Source organism: Schistocerca cancellata, chromosome 1, assembly GCF_023864275.1.
Source record: "Schistocerca cancellata isolate TAMUIC-IGC-003103 chromosome 1, iqSchCanc2.1, whole genome shotgun sequence".
NCBI lineage: Eukaryota > Metazoa > Arthropoda > Insecta > Orthoptera > Acrididae > Schistocerca > Schistocerca cancellata.
Genome location: NC_064626.1, coordinates 389,953,211 through 389,971,473, shown reverse-complemented (window position 1 = coordinate 389,971,473; position 18,263 = coordinate 389,953,211). Strand labels below are relative to the sequence as shown.

Sequence of the window (18,263 nt, the reverse complement as noted above, 5' to 3'; positions counted from 1 at the left end):
TTTTGTTTTTTCTGCTCAGATGTAGGTGGTGACTTGATCTGGTTTCATGTTCGTGTAGAGAACTGTTTGTTGGGTACTGATTGATGTTTTTCTTTATGTGATTCACTGTTAGAAAAATGTATTCACCGGGAGCAGTCAGGATTCCCATAGATTTAAACAACTCGGTGCAGTGCATTCTCTTGTTATTATTTGTCATAATTCGGGTGGCCCTTTTTTGTAGTTTGAAGATTGTTTGCATATTCTGAGTATTTGTTTCCCAAAAGATTACTCCGTATCAAATGATTGAGTGCACATATGCAAAGTAAGTTGCTCTGGTGGACGAGTTACTACACACAGATTTTATTATTCTAAGGGCATAGCATGCTGATGCTATTGGATTTCCAAGGGCATTAATATGTTCAGTCCATTTTAGTTGAGCATCAATATTCATCCCAGAAATTTGTTTTTGAGACACATTCTATGTTTTCATCTTTCACTTTTATAGCGTTACCATTGGATTTTTTATTGGTGTGGAAGCTAATACTTTTGGTTTTGTTTACATTTAAAGTAAGTTTGTTGTTATCTATCCAGTTGCTCACTTGCTTAAGTGTTTCTTCAGCTTTATTGTTTAGTACGTTTTGTGATGCATCAGTGAGTAGGATGTTACTGTCGTCAGCAAACAGCACCATTTCACCAAGTTTAATACTCTTCGGTAAATCATTGATATACGAGGGTCACTCCAAAAGAAATGCCCACAATTTTTGTAAAAATAGAGTTTTCACTCTGAATGTTTGGAAGTTTTACAGTGTCTAAATAAATCCTTCCAGCTTGTTTTCAAACTTAGTTCATCCTGTTCCCGTGAGTGGCACCGTCACAGCTTGTCTTCAAGATGGCTGCTACACTTGACGTTCGTCAGAAGCAACGTGCTGTCATACAATTCATGTGCTGTGAAAACGAGACGGTGGGAAACATGCACAAGATGTTGAAAAATGTGTATGGAGATGCTGCTGTCAATCGCAGTACAGTTAGTTGGTGGGCAAGCAGGTTACGTGATGAAAGCGGGCACGGCAATATTGAGGATTGTTCTCACAGCGGCAGGCCTTGTACTGCACACACTCCAGACAATGTGCAGAGAGTTAACGAATTGGTGACTGCTTACAGACGCATCACAGTGAACGAATTGTCACGCTACGTTGGGATAGGGGAAGGAAGTGTTTGCAGAATACTGAAAGTGTTGGCGTTAAAAAAGGTTTGTGCCAGGTGGGTTCCCAGGATGTTGACAGTGGCTCACAAAGAAACAAGAAAAACAGTATGGAGCGAACTTTTGGAACAGTACGAGAATGGTGGAGATGAATTTCTTGGAAGAATTGTGACAGGTGATGAAGCATGACTCCATCATTTTTCACCAGAGACAAAGAGGCAATCAACGGAGTGGCATCATGAAAATTCACCCAAGGAAAAAAAAAATTCAAAACTACACCTTCTGCTGGAAAAGTTTTTCAATTCTCAAGGACTCTTGCTTGTGGACATGATGCCAGGTGGAACCACCATAAATTCTGATGCATATGTGACGACACTGAAGAAAGTTCAAGCTCGACTGAGTCGTGTTCGACCACATCGGCAAAAGCAGGATGTTTTGCTGTTGCACGACAATGCACGGCCACATATCAGTCAAAAAACCATGGAAGCGATCACAAAACTTGGATGGACAACAGTGAAACCACCAGCCTTACAGTCCTGACCTGTGGCACCATGTGACTATCATCTCTTTGGGAAACTGAAAGACTCTCTTCACGGAACAAGGTTTGAAGATGATGACTCCCTTGTGCAAGCTGCCAAACAGTGGCTCCAACAGGTGGTCCAGAATTTTACTGTGAGGGTATACAGGCTCTGGTTCCAAGATGGCGTAAGGCAGTTGAGAGGGATGGAAATTATGTGGGGAAATGAAAATATTGTTCCTAAAGGATGTATCTATGCACTGTAAAACTTTCAAACATGTAGAATAAAAGATGGATTAAAAAAAAAATAGTGTGCATTTCTTTTGGAGTGACCCTCATATTTCAGAATGAGTATCGAACCAAGCAAACTTCCTTAAGGGACTCAAATGTTAATATACTCTGGATCGGAGAGGTATTTTATAGTGTGATTGTTGTTAGTTTGAGAGATTTCTACCTGTTGCACCCTGTTTTTCAGGTACGAGTGAAACCATCTGTTTGCTACTCCTCTTATGCCGAGTGCATCCAGTTTGTTTAGCAGGATTGTGTGGTCGACTGTATCAAAAGCTTTGGTGAAGTCTAGGAAGATGCCTGTTACCTCGTTCCCTTTATCTAGTTCTTGAAGAACAATGTTTGTAAATTGAGCTATAGCTGTCGGTGTACTTTTGTTAGGCCTGAAACCAAACTGCTCTTTGCACAGAAGATTGTGCTTTGTTAGATATCCCCCACCCTCAGACCTTCAATCTTCCCACCATCCCCCAAGAACCAACCACAAAGGAAAGCCCTCTTTGTCACCCAGTAACACCCCGGGCTGAAATAACTGAAACACACCCTTTTCCAGGGCTTTGATACCTGTCACCATGCCCTGAACTGAGGGACATCGTATCCGACATACTTGCCATTCCTCAGTGGTGTTCCGTTGCCTACTCAACTCCCACAACATTAGAGTCTGTCCATGTGCCACTCTCATCCCAACTTCTTGCCACAAGTATCATATCCTTGTGGAAGACACAGGTGCATGACTTGTCCAGTCCACCCAGCTAGCACTTCCTATTCCAGTCCTATTGGAAGCGTAACCTACGCTATCAGGGACCAGGCCACCTATGAAAGCAGCCATGTCCTTTACCAGCTCTCCTCCAGTTATTGCACATTTTTTTATATTGGTATGATTACCAGCCAGCTGTCCATCAGGATGAACAGACACCACCAGACTGCAGCCAAGAGCAAAGTAGACCAGTGTGTTACATAACATGCAGCTGAACATAATGTGCTTCATTTCAATGGCTGCTTCACTACCCGAGCCATCTGGATCCTCCCCTCCACCACCACCAGCTTTTCTGAATTGTGCAGATGGGAGTTATCCTTACAACACATTCTCCACTCCTGTAATTTTCCCAGCCTCAACCTACGGTAATATACTGCCCCCACTGCTTTCACCCAACAGTTTTCACCCGCTCTGTCCTTCATCTCCTCCTGATTCTTGTCTCCCACATTCTCTGTTTGCCGATTCCTGCCAATGCACTCGCCCATCTTTCCCCAATCATCTCCAGTTTTCCTCATCTCCCTGCGCTACAACCTCCTGACCCTGCACCTGTTGGCCCTGCACATTCCGCCAGACAGTGTTAATCTCCCCCCCCCCCCCCCCCCTAGTCGTACACTACTATTCCTTTCCCGTCCCCACCCCCTCCATATTGCTGCTTGCATCCCACATGATAGTTGCATTCCAGCCCAAGGTACTGGAGTTGGGGGTCATGTGTACATGAGATGTGCTTGCTTGTGTGTATGAATGGTGTGTGTTTTGTTTTTATTTATGAAGGCTGTAGCTTAAAACTTTATATAAGTGTCTTTTAATGTGCCATTGGGCCATTAAAAGTATTGTAAATGCATAAAAAATCTCTAATCAGAAAATGAGGTTCCATTATTCATTAATTAAGTATGTTTATTGCAAGATGTCATTCTATATATTATTTGCTAGTATTTCTGCACTATCTCAAGCTGACATGCCTTTTTTTTGTTGTTGTAAAGAATAGCTTTCTTTGTTTCCAACAAAAATGTGTTTGAGCAAAATCACGGTTTACTATTAGTATAATTAACCAATGAAAAAATAATCTTGCATTATGTGAGGTAAATCACTATTTCATGCACCAATAATAATAAAATAAATATTCATTTTGTCACTCTGTTGCTGCATATACAGGTGTTACCCCGCAGTAATAACCCACTCAAAGCATTATACTGCGCAGTTGCATCAGATCCCAGTCAACCGCTTAATCAGTTGCTGATTATCTTGCCAACACCTGCCACATTGTGGGATTGCACTGATAGCTTGGAATGTGGGTCATTTTCTTGCCCGGATCATAAATTTTTTCTCACCTAGCTAATTGTTTATGTTACTGCTGCTCACTTGGATATATGACAGCAAAACATATAACTATGTTAGCTGAAGCGATAATAAAGGAATAGGTACAGGCTCGCAATTGTGTAACAACAGTGGGCCGCGCGGGATTAGCCGAGCTGTCTAAGGCGCTGCAGTCATGGTCTGTGCGGCTGATCCCGCCTGGGGTTCAAGTCCTCCCTCAGGCATGGATGTGTGTGTTTGTCCTTAGGATAATTTAGGTTAAGTAGTGTGTAAGCTCAGGGACTGATGACCTTAGCAGTTAAGTCCCATAAGATTTCAAACACATTTGAACATTTGTAACAACAGTGGAACGGTACAAGACAATGTTATTTGTGATTTGTTGCACTTTATATATAGGTGCACCAACTAGTGTGTTAATAGCTTTCTCATTGCAGGCAAATAATAAAGAATACCTATCATTTTGCAGGCAAATAATGATGAAGAAGAAATTGATCGAACAACATGGGGAGAATTGGAATCAGAATCTGAGGAAGAAAGTGAAGATGAAGACGAAGATGAAGATGAGGAAGAACGGCAGAAAGAAGATGAAACTGGGCTTGTTACACCAGCTGAAGGTCTTATCACTCCTTCTGGCATAACATCAATACCTGCTGGCCTTGAAACACCTGAGATCATTGAACTCAGGAAAAGAAAAATAGAAAGTGAAATGGAAGGGTAATATACAGAATTCTTTAAACTGCATGCTACATAAAATTTTCATATGCTTCCTGTCCTAAAAGTAATAGACATAGACAGTACTGAAACTTCTGGGAGGAGTACCATGCTTCATCAGCTACTTTGCAGTGAAATGTACTCTGTTTCAAGGCCCAGTGGTGCCATTATGAAATTTTAAAAAGTCCCAACCTAAATGTTATAATGAAGATGAGTGACATCATCAAAATACATGAGAAAAACCTACATAGGATCATTAATGTTGACATCAGTTTGTCTCTAAAACAGTTTGTATCGTTGCATATATGAAGAGGACATTGTGCACGTAAGGTGCACCAAATGATGTGATGATCATCATCCGCCACTGGGTGCACTGCATGTTACCACAATTTTTGTCCCAAAATCAGATTTAGTAGCCATATAAAACATGTATACAAGACAAATTAACACTGCAGGCTACAGTTCATTCCAGTATACTTAGTAAATTCCATTTTTGGATTTTTCACCAATGTTGATTGCTCCTTCCAATAATGAAATACGAGTAATGTTTTAAGAAAAGAGAATCAGCCGAAAAGAGATTGTCATTATATAAGAGAAGCATTGAACAGTCAATAAATGCAGAAACAGAGAGCTGAAGATTGTGGCTCGGTTTTTAACTCTCTTTCTTGTTACAGAACCAACTATGTACAGTTGTGAGACAGAATGACTGGCCATTACATTCTTCAGGAGGTGAAAGTCTTAGTACTATGGATAACATACTTAAAAGTACAAGAAACTGTCCTAGCTTTTGCAACTGTTGGTCCCTTCCATGGGGGTAAATGAGAGATAGGTTGGGGAAGGTTAAAAACAAAATTTAGATCACTTGGCGCCATGGCTGAGAGCCTTCCATCCGTTGTGAGGATTCGAGTGACCTGCACTTCCTTTTTAATTTTCCTTAACATCTCTCTTTCCTCTCTGAGAAAGTAAATAATTGTTCTGAAAGCTAGGATAGTTTCTTATATTATTGTATGTCTGTCACACGTTTTACAAATTTCACTGCCCGAAGGTAGGTACTAGCAAGCCATTCTGTCTCGTAATTTTGTAGTTACCTCAAATGAATTTTATTTTAATGAGCAGAGCAACCTATGTGACATACATTCCCTGTCCTTGTCTCTGAAAGTGATACATATAATGCTGAGGCACTACACTTTTTTTATCATTTAACAATGTCAATTTGCTTTAAAAATGTTTGATATATTTGTATGTATTGGAGCAGCAAACTGCTGTAAAAGTGGAGACATACAGGAGCCTAGCATTGCATGATTTTGTGTTCATTGATCATTTATACAAAAAAATTGGAGGAAGGCATATTAGGATATATTGTCCCATTGATAATGAAGCCATTAGACATTGAACTCTAGCTCATGTTAAACAACAGTAGAGAGAAGACTGACTATGTCCCTTTCAAATTAACCATCTTCATTTGCTTGAAGGGACCAAGCAAGGTGGCACAGTGGTTAGCCTACTGCACTCTCATTGGGAGGACAGTGGTTCAAACTTGTGTCCGGCCATTCAGATTTAGGTTTTCCATGATTTCCATAAATCACTCCAGGCAAATTCCGGGAGGGTCAGCCAATTTCGTTCCCCATCTTTGACACAATCCAAGCTTGTGCTCAATCTCTCATGTCCTTGATATCAAAGGGGCATAACCCAATCTTCATTCTTCTTCTTGCTTGAAATATTTTGGAAAAACTGGGAAATGTAAATCTAATCAGTCAGGTAAGATTTGAACTCTTACACCTCCTGAGTGAAGACCTGTGTCATGACCTCATCTCCTCACACCGTTGCTATAACTGTTAACTGGCATCAAATAGACGTCAGATTTTTTGTGTGCTTCTCAGCAACATTGGTTTTCCCAGGATATATGTACCAACAGATTAAAAGCTGTGACTTTGGTTGTGAATCATTTGTAAATAACTTAATAATGAAGAGCATTGTCTACAAAAAGCAAGAGTGTGTGCTAAAGTTTCAGACCAACACACAGTTTTAGTCTTGCATGAAGTTTTACAGCATTATATTCTGTATTTCTTATTTGTGCCTTTATTATCGTATTAGTCAAGTTACCTGTAGAAACCACAATCTCAAGTCTTAAGACATTGTGAATGGCAACAGTTATTTGCAGTGAGCTATCACTTTAGCTAAAAACCATCATAAGACTCAGTTTAGGCTGTTAGAATAAATAGATCCATATTTGAAATTACAGATTCAAAACTTCAAAAAATTAATAGATGTAGCCTGAGATAATGGTACAACAAAACCAACCTTACAGAAGTACTTGTAACTGCCTGTAGCAACTTGAGGCAGTTGCTGATTTTTTTTTATAGTTATGGTTATAAAATAGTCACTGTGGGTTGCAAAACCTTGCTGATTTTGGCCAGTGTGATAGTGTAAAGGCTTAATCATTGACAAGCCATATAACAGATTATGTGCGAAACTTTAAAAAGAAGTTGTTAAAAATTTTATTAAATATGAGCATAGAAATCTGTGAAAAGTAAAATAATTGAGATCCCTTTATAACTGTAGTTTCTATAGAACATACAGATGTTCATTGATTTGTTATTCTTCAGTGGCACCATTCTCCATGGCAGCAGCTGTTCTCTCTCACAGTTGCTAAATCTACTCACTTGTCAATTATTGGGGAATACAGATAAATAGATAATGAAATTGAAGCAGATTGCAGTAACCAATAAGTATCAAATAGCAGAAAACAATACTATGAACAAGAAATTGAAATGGGAACTGTCATGAGGGTACAGAGCAAAGTTAAAGACATAAAAAAATACATTTATATTACTGTGAGATGAGTAAAAGTTTGATAAAATATGTAAGGATGTTCCATAAAAGTTTTGCAAATATTACCTCCAATACAAACAATTTCACCGTGCTGAAAATGAGCTACATCGGCAAGAGAACTTGCTGTTGTCGTGGTAAATGACACTACTGCGGAATAAAGCACCAAAACACATTTGTGCTTGAACAGTTAGTGTTGCTGAGAAGTCAGCTGTTTTTGTTATGAATAATAGCAATGAGGAATAATGCATCAAAGATCATCTGTCTCTCTCTTGGAAAACAGAAATGGGGGGTGCACATAGCACTTAAATTTCCACAAGTTTCTCCAGTTAATGTCTTTGCTCATATTTTAAAAATACGAAGACTTAAAAAGAAATCGTGTGTAAACTCTTACATTAGTTGTCAGTGAATAACACTGTACACAATTAAATTACAGTCTTACAAGTACTCCATATTATCTTTCAGTTTATGAATAATGTTTAGTATCCGATATATAATTCATGGGCTCGCACCTAATACTGCATCAATTCATAGTGACAGCCCCACTACGTACAACAAATTCACACTTTTTGGGTTGAAATCAACATCTAGAATTTCAGAATTACTCACTTCTTTTGCACACAGCCTCACATCCATAGTGATTGATGTATAATAGTATACAGTATTTACTCGAATCTAAGCCGCATTTTTTTCCGGTTTTTGTGATCCAAAAAACTGCCTGCGGCTTAGAATAGAGTGCAAGGTAACCAGAAGTTGTGTGAAATGTTGGTAGGTGCCGCCACAATTAACTTCTGCCATCGAATATATGTAGCGCTACAGAGGCATGCTTTGCAGGCACAAAGATAGATACTGGTGCCAAAACCACTGCGTCAGTAAATAAATTAAGGTGGAAGACGAGATTTTTTTTCTCCGCCCCGAGTTTCGACCACTGCATTTTCATACATTATCCAACGAAGTAAATACAAATTCCGTATTGTTCATCTTCGAATGAAGCAGCCTTTCAGTGTACTACGAAAATCTGACTAGCAAGACTGTTTGGGATGTTTGTCAATATGGCCAACTCTATGTTCTGAATTTTTTCCTACTTGTGGCAAGAGATGGTTGCTAATAGGAACTTTTATGAATTGTGAATCACATGCAGTATTCTCTTCACCATCAGAATAATACAAATATAAACATTTTGCCATGTATTCTTTCGTGTTTGCTGCTATCTCATTTAAATCCTGTCTGCCTAATAAACTACGAAACTAGAATGAGACAACAGCAAACGCGGAAGAATATACATATCATATTTATATTCGTATTATTCTTACGCCGAATAGTGATACAGTCAGAAATGAAGCACGACAACTGACTAGGTTTTTAAATCTAAAATGACTCCAATTTCTGTGCAGAATGTAATGTACTAAAGAGGCGTCTGCAAAGATTTTCAAACGAAGAAAAATCTTCCCTAAACTATCCTTCACAACATCTTCCATCGCACGCAGTCTATTATTTGGTTCTTGTTGATTATTATCAAAGAAAGCAGCAGTGTAAGTAACAACAAATAGCAGTCTCTTGCCATTGTTTCGCTAATGAGACGATTCCTCTCTCTCTCTCTCTCTCTCTCTCTCTCTCTCTCTCTCTCTCTCTCTCTCTCTCTCTCTCTTTACTGGAAGCGGAGGTAGCACACACAAAAGCAGGTCGTAAACACTCATTATCAAAATGCGACCAACAATGCATGACACAGTACAATAATGCATTTTCAGCATAGAGTGACGTAAGCACCTATAACAAAGAGGACGGCACTTATCAGATCAAAGAAAAGTAAGCAATCAATTCAAACCAGACGAAGCACGTGAAAAAGGAAGGGTACCCGTATAAATACGGATGGAGCCCCTGACGCATAGCAATGGCTCCCTGGTAAAGCGTAACTGCTAAGCTTACGACTCGAACCAAACTACTGTAGCTGTATCATCATTTATTCGACCTAAATTGTGTCTCATATTACAATGGACCAACTTTGTTTCGATTTGGAGGTGTGGCCTAAAACTTTTATCTCCCCTTGAATTTCGAGTCTCAAATTTGAGGTGCAGCTTAGATTCAGGAATTTTTTTTTTCCCTTGATTTCGAGTCTCATTTTTCAGGTGCGGCTTAGATTCGAGTGCGGCTTAGATTCGAGTGCGGCTTAGATTCGAGTAAATACGGTAATTACAGTTTCACTTAAATATGCAAATATTTTCAGTGATCTACTACAATTCTGACAGAACTTTTTTAAAGTGTACAGATTAATATTGTTTTCCTGCAGTGTATCTTACGGACTCAATGCAAACCTATGATTTTACACACTTGCACAAATTCCAGAAATGCTAACTCTGAGCACTGTTACATTTGCTTTGTAACAGTTACAGGTAAGATTTAATGTTTTTGTGTGCTCAGATATTCCATTGAAATTTCTGTACGCTGGAATACAGTTGGCTCTAATATTCCTTTAAGTGTCGGATTGGAGGCATTATTAAAAATGAAAATAATGCAAACCTAGAATCTTGCTCCCTCACAATTTTGCTAGTCAGAGTGAGTGTGGCCTTAAAGCATTTGGCAACAATTTATACCCTTGACTTCTACCAGATCAACAGTTGCCTCAGTCCACATCAGGCAGTGACAGTTACCTCTGCTAAAACTTGTACATGCAGTTTTAGCTTCACTGGATCAAAATGTAATGCTCATTCATGTTTTATACATTTTTACATACGAGGTGATTATAATTAAACTCTCATTATTTGTGTCAGTGTAGCTGGAAAACTTTTCCATATGCATACCCAACTTAATCGGAATGATGTTCAGATTGTGTGCTGAGAGATAGTGTTAATGTCATGACTTGACCGTTACACTGCAGTACTGGTACAACAACATAGGGTTGAAACTCGTGCATCATTCTGCATTACAGTCTCAGACAGTCAACACGAGTGTGGACAGGGTGTTGTTTTATCAGAACAACAGCAATAGTGCTGTTGCTCTCTGCAAGTACCAACATATTAAAGGTATATGGAGAGGTTCTCTCTTTCTGTCCTGGGATTGAAGGACATGATCTGTGGTTAAAATTAATTGGCAATTTGAGAACTGCTCCTGAGAGAGGCAGATGGCCAGTAGCACCAAAAATTATTGTAACCTGGAATGTAAACATGGTACGCAGTTAATAAATGTTACCCTCTTGTGTGGAAATTAAAATGTACTTGTGTCAGTGGTTTAGTCTTCATTTCTGTTCCACATGTCCTTACAAATGTTTCCATAATATTTCATTGTCATACAATCACTCATTTTTCATGGGGGCCCTTTCAAATAGTGAAAGCATAATTATAACCATGCTGTAGCTCTTGAAGTTTTGAGTCGGTAAATCAAATTCAGTTTTGGGTATTTCCCCCTTTTTGGTGTTTTTGAACAACCTAAACCCAGTCTGTTAACTGAAATAACTTGATTACATATAATTACAATTTAAACTGTTTCTAATAAACCTTTTTCAGTGTTAATGATTATTTAGTGCCAATTCTTTAATTTTATTTTTCAATGTTAACTTACACTTTATTATATCATACCCGTGTACTCTACTTGATGTCCAATTTCTCTCTTCATCTTCGCTTCCCTTTTCCTTCACAGCATGTAGGGTCCCCTCAACAGACTTTCTACTTTTACGTCTTTCTATCAGCAAGTGCTTAGAATTTCACTTCATAAAGATAAGCAATGTTATGGTTTGTTTCAGGGGTGAAACACCTGTGCTATACCAGGTGCTTCCTGAGAAACGTGTGGAGCGTGTAGGTGGAGCAATGATGGCCTCAACACATATCTATGACATGACTGGTGCCGGTGCTCAACCACCTCCTGGAGGACAAGCACCAAGACGCCATGAAGGTCCTGGCACAGTGGAATTGGCTTTGGATCCCTCTGAGCTTGACTTGGTGGATACTGAAGCTATGGCTGTGCGGTATGAACAGCAAATCAGAGAGCAGCAGTCGCAGCTGCAAAAGGAAGATCTTTCAGACATGCTTGCCGACCATGTTGCGAGGCAGAAGGTATATTTTGTTTGCTTTTATTCTGCTGAATTGTTTTTATGTGCACAGTTCACTATATAACCGAAACAGGCTGTTTATTTTCATATTGTTTGCGATTCATGTATAATGTTCGTATGTTTCATATTTTCAGAATAAGAGGAAACAAAGACAGCAACATCAGGACAATAAACAAGCCAAGAAATATAAAGAATTCAAGTTTTAATAGTATGAGTGTAAAAAGCTGTTATAGAAATCTATGGACTAGTTCACATTACACAAGCAGATGGATTCTATACTGTGATCATTATTAACTTTCATGCAGTGTTGTGTATATGGCAGTAAGTGACAGTGAAAGCATTATGCAGATTGAGTAAATTTCTCTTCGTAAGTTCACTTGTGATTTGTACCATGCTATGTGGCATTGTTTTGTGGAAGAATAATAAGAGGATGCTTCTTCATATTAACTGTCGTACTATAGATGGCTTATTGAGTTTCTAATGTGATGCACACGTCATTGCTGATGGAATTTCTTTGGTGAGAAATTATCTGTTTTAAAAAGAAGAGTAAACTGTAAAACTAATTATAGCTTATTCAGCACTGATGGAGAGAATAGTGTTTTCCACAGAATAATTGTTCTCTTTTCTTTCACAAAAAATGTTTGTGTAAATTGTAAATGTGAGTATTGCAGAGTGATCTACTTCATTGTGTCGATGTAGAGATGCGACATTGTGATAAAGCTGCAAAAAAAAAAAAAAAAAAAAAAAAAAAAAAAAAGTCTTGGTGGGAAAAAATTAGACACAAAAAACATCACTAATAACTTGTAGTGTTACACTAATCAGTTGAGTCCTTGTACAATATTTGTTTAAACATGCTGTGTCCATTAATGTCTACTGATCATTGTGTCATTTCATATGCCCCATGTGCCACTTTGTTGTGTTTAAAAATTGAATAATGGGAAATTCAGGATGAAATGGAACAGTATTATTAAAAGGAAACTTGCTACTCACCATGTAGTGGAGATGCTGAATCGTAGATAGGCACAACAAAAAGACTGTCACATATAAAGTTTTCGGCCACTAAGGTCTCCATCAAAAATAGACCCCCCCCCCCCCCCCCCCACACACACACACACACACACACACACACACACACACACAGACCCGTGTGCAAGCACAGCTCACCCACACATGACAGCAGTCACGTCTGGGTGAGTTGCATTTGCATGAGTGTGCCTTACTGGTCGAAAGCTTTATTTGTCTTTTTGCTGTGCCTGTCTGCAATTCAGCATCTCCACTGTATGGTGAGTAGCAACTATCCTTTTCATAATATTATTAAAAATTGAATAGTATGATACCTGTGACTGAACAGGAGAAGCTTGTGACAAGTTGTTTCCAGTTAGTCGTTGAGGCATTCTTGGATTGGCAGTTGGTAGAGCACTACTTGCGAAGGGCAGAAATGATAATTAGTAGATATTTCTTGAGATTGTTAAAAAATAGAGCCAAAACCTGCTGGAGTTAGCCCTCTTTACACCCATCCTTCAATTCATTTTTGGGGAGTGGCGACTTTTATCTTGAGAAGTGTTGTTTGTTTGTTATGAAATTTGGTTAACACATTAGTCTAAATTCTGACCATGTCTAGTAAAATTATTTCTCTTGCTGTTGTTAGTGTCCTGCTATGATTTGTTTTAACTTCATGCACACATTATTCAGTTATTATTTGTTACATTGAATTTCTTCATTTACACAATACCAGCTCTCCGGATCATATCTCATGAGCGGATTAATAATATAATACCACAAAAGTTTTGTTCATGCTTACATTCATATTCCTACAGAAAACACAATCATAGGTAATGTGTACTGCTAATGTATTGTAATTTAAGGTTTTAATTGTATTGTAAATGAATTTTTTTCACAGTTGCACGTCTTAAGCACACTAAAGAGGTGTTTATGACTAATTCCATCATGCATCAAATATATATTTCCCCTGTCAATATGAAGGATCTGTTAATTTCTCCTTGGTTCTCTTGAGAGGCATGGGAAAAAGTTCAGTTAGCTCCATTGTACAGTATGTAGCTTTTACGAAAAAATATAATCACATTAGGAAAGAAGGACTGTATTCTTTACATACCAGTGCTGAAAACAGATAAACATCGATATTGTAATTATGTACTGATATACAAATTGGTTGCCTTTTCTCGAAACTGAGAAGAAATCCAAGAGGAAGAAATTTTATAATGACTTACATTGGCAGTGTTAGTAATTGTGGGTACTGAGTAGTTTCTCAAGAAGTATGCTGCCCCCATCACAGTAATGTGCAAGTTTTGGTGGAACTTTACAGTATTACAGAAGAGTATATGTAGATTTTGTCAAAACTTATAGAATACCTATAAACTGGGCTAATATCTGTTGTTTATTACATCACAATTTATTCACACTATTACCTGAATGCAACCAGTTTTCGAAAACAGCACTACAAGTTTCAAAGAACATCACAAATCGCACAGCTATTTCAGTAATATAAATATAATAAATAACACACATAGTTGAATTATTTAACAGTCACATGGGTTAATACAGGAATAATCACAGAAGAATACAACATGCAAGACTCTTTATGCAATATTCTACAACTGTTTGTGAATATGACAAACTAACAGAGTTTATTAACAATGGCAGTATTACAAAAAGGATTGATTGCTACTCACCTTAAAGATGACATGTTGATTTACAGACAGGCACACAAATAGATGATTGCACATTTAGCTTTTGGCCAACACCATCTTCAGAAAAGAAGACATACATACGTACAATGTAGCACACATGATTGCCGTCTCTGGCACCTCAGACTGGAATGCATATATCTCGTGTGGTAAAGTGTAACTATGGTAATGTGATAAAGTGCCAAAACTTATTCTTGACTGAATTATTTTCTCAAAGAAGTTACAAAAAGAAGCTCTCATAACTTATTTACATTACCTACAAGGACTTTAAATATAATCTCACAGCAGTTCCAAATTCTCGTCACAAAACATATTTCTAGACAGTAATGTTACATTGTATTTATTATTACTTCTTCAGCAAATTGCTATGTTGTTGTTGTTGTGGTCTTCAGTCCTGAGACTGGTTTGATGCAGCACTCCATGCTACTCTATCCTGTGCAAGCTTCTTCATCTCTCAGTACCTACTGCAACCTACATCCTTCTGAATCTGCTTAGTGTATTCATCTCTTGGTCTCCCCCTACGATTTTTACCCTCCACGCTGCCCTCCAATACTAAATTGGTTGATCCCTTGATGCCTCAGAACATGTCCTATCAACCGATCCCTTCTTCTGGTCAAGTTGTGCCACAAACTTCTCTTCTCCCCAACCCTATTCAATACTTCCTCATTAGTTACGTGATCCACCCATCTAATCTTCAGCATTCTTCTGTAGCACCACATTTCGAAAGCTTCTATTCTCTTCTTGTCCAAACTATTTATCGTCCATGTTTCACTTCCATACATGGCTACACTCCATACAAATACTTTCAGAAATGCCTTCATGACACTTAAATCTATACTCGATGTTAACAAATTTCCTTTCTTCAGAAACGCTTTCCTTGCCATTGCCAGTCTACATTTTATACCCTCTCTACTTCGACCATCATCAGTTATTTTGCTCCCCAAATAGCAAAACTCCTTTACTACTTTAAGTGTCTCATTTCCTAATCTAATACCCTCAACATCACCCGACTTAATTCGACTACATTCCATTATCCTCGTTTTGCTTTTGTTGATGTTCATCTTATATCCTCCTTTCAAGACACCATCCATTCCGTTCAACTGCTCTTCCAAGTCCTTTGCTGTCTCTGACAGAATTACAATGTCATCGGCGAACCTCAAAGTTTTTATTTCTTCTCCATGGATTTTAATACCTACTCCGAATTTTTCTTTTGTTTCCTTTACTGCTTGCTCAATATACAGATTGAATAACATCGGGGAGAGGCTACAACCCTGTCTTACTCCCTTCCCAACCACTGCTTCCATTTCATGTCCCTCGACTCTTATAGCTGCCATCTGGTTTCTGTACAAATTGTAAATAGCCTTTCACTCCCTGTATTTTACCCCTGCCACCTTTAGAATTTGAAAGAAAGTATTCCAGTCAACATTGTCAAAAGCTTTCTCTAAGTCTACAAATGCTAGAAACGTAGGTTTGCCTTTCCTTAATCTTTCTTCTAAGATAAGTCGTAAGGTCAGTATTACCTCACGTGTTCCAGTATTTCTACGGAATCCAAACTGATCTTCCCCGAGGTCGGCTTCTACTAGTTTTTCCATTCGTCTGTAAAGAATTCGTGTTAGTATTTTGCAGCTGTGGCTTATTAAACTGATTGTTCGGTAATTTTCACATCTGTCAACACCTGCTTTCTTTGGGATTGGAATTATTATATTCTTCTTGAAGTCTTAGGGTATTTCGCCTGTTTCATACATCTTGCTCACCAGATGGTAGAGTTTTGTCAGGACTGGCTCTCCCAAGGCCGTCAGTAGTTCTAATGGAATGTTGTCTATTCCGGGGGCCTTGTTTCGACTCAGGTCTTTCAGTGTTCTGGCAAACTCTTCACGCAGTATCGTATCTCCCATTTCATCTTCATCTACATCCTCTTCCATTTCCATAATATTGTCCTCAAGTGCATCGCCCTTGTATAGACCCTCTATATACTCCTTCCACCTTTCTGCTTTCCCTTCTTTGCTTCGAACTGGGTTTCCATCTGAGCTCTTGATGTTCGTACAAGTGGTTCTCTTATCTCCAAAGGTCTCTTTAATTTTCCTGTAGGCAGTATCTATCTCACCCCTAGTGAGATAAGCCTCTACATCCTTACATTTGTCCTCTAGCCATCCCTGCTTAGCCATTTTGCACTTCTCATTTTTGAGACGTTTGTATTCCTTTTTGCCTGCTTCATTTACTGCATTTTTATATTTTCTCCTTTCATCAATTAAATTCAATATTTCTTCTGTTACCCAAGGATTTCTACTAGCCCTTGTCTTTTTACCTACTTGATCCTCTGCTGCCTTCACTACTTCATCCCTCAAAGCTACCCATTCTTCTTCTACTGTATTTCTTTCCCCCATTCCTGTCAATTGTTCCCTTATGCCCTCCCTGAAACTCTGTACAACCTCTGGTTCTTTCAGTTTATCCAGGTCCCATCTCCTTAAATTCCCACCTTTTTGCAGTTTCTTCAGTTTTAATCTACAGGTCATAACCAATAGATTGTGGTCAGAGTCCACATCTGCCCCTGGAAATGTCTTACAATTCAAAACCTGGTTCCTAAATCTCTGTCTTACCATTATATAATCTATCTGATACCTTTTAGTATCTCCAGGGTTCTTCCATGTATACAGCCTTCTATCATGATTCTTAAACCAAGTGTTAGCTATGATTAAGTTGTGCTCTGTGCAAAATTCTACCAGGCGGCTTCCTCTTTCATTTCTTAGCCCCAATCCATATTCACCTACTACGTTTCCTTCTCTCCCTTTTCCTACACTAGAATTCCAGTCACCCATGACTATAAATTTTCGTCTCCCTTCACTATCTGAATAATTTCTTTTATTTCATCATACATTTCTTCAATTTCTTCGTCATCTGCAGAGCTAGTTGGCATATAAACTTGTACTACTGTAGTAGGTGTGGGCTTCGTATCTATCGTGGCCACAATAATGCGTTCACTATGCTGTTTGTAGTAGCTTACCCGCACTCCTATTTTTTTATTCATTATTAAACCTACTCCTGCATTACCCCTATTTGACTTTGTGTTTATAACCATGTATTCGCCTGACCAAAAGTCTTGTTCCTCCTGCCACCGAACTTCACTAATTCCCACTATATCTAACTTTAACCTATCCATTTCCCTTTTTAAATTTTCTAACCTACCTGCCCGGTTAAGGGATCTGACATTCCATGCTCCGATCCGTAGAACGCCAGTTATATGGTAAGAAAATTGTTTGGTATACTGTAGACAGTACAACTCCCCTCACATTTTCTACATAAAAAATAGTATTTTAGTTTCATAACAGATTCAATACCAATCCAATTCCTCCTTAAGCATTACTCTCTTTAAATGTTCAGTGCTACAAAAATTATTCTGTTTAAACATTACTTTATTTCGGACAGTGTCCAAAACTTGCAGTTCTGCTACTCTCTCTCTCTCTCTCTCTCTCTCTCTCTCTCTCTCTCTCTCTCTTTTTCTCTGAAGACATGTTCTATTATAAGCTTGTGAAATGTTAGTATCCTCTTTCATATTCATATTCCTATCAGACTCACAGTAAATACAGTACAAAACTCCATCTTATTGCTAGGTATAAACATTTACTATGTGACATAACTGATCATCATACACAATAGTACAGAAAAAGTTCCCTAACACATGGCAACCTAATTATAATCATTATCTTCAAAATAATATAACATATCCTATACCTCCTTAGAGCACAAAGATAATCCCTGTGTATCATCATCACAGGATATACATAATCTTACCTCATCATATCATCATAATACTCGTAAATATTTTTCATTATTTCATCAAAAATGTGCAACTTATTGTCTCCTTATTATAAAATAATCTAAGCATAGTGGATCAATTCTCAGATCATTATCGTCCAGCACATGTT

General features: G+C 38.3%; 1 protein-coding gene across 2 annotated transcripts in view; it reads left to right on the top strand.

Moving 5' to 3' along the window:
• The window catches only part of LOC126175512 (splicing factor 3B subunit 2), a 119,101-nt gene extending 105,490 nt beyond the window's left edge, over positions 1-13,611 (top strand). For both annotated transcript variants that reach the window (XM_049922340.1, XM_049922346.1), the window contains 3 exons: positions 4,520-4,767; positions 11,330-11,639; positions 11,770-13,611. In XM_049922340.1, coding sequence (XP_049778297.1) covers positions 4,520-4,767; positions 11,330-11,639; positions 11,770-11,841 — 630 coding nt within the window. In that variant the 3' untranslated portion in view covers positions 11,842-13,611. The remainder of the gene's footprint in view (positions 1-4,519; positions 4,768-11,329; positions 11,640-11,769) is intronic.
• The last annotated feature ends 4,652 nt before the right edge of the window (positions 13,612-18,263 follow it).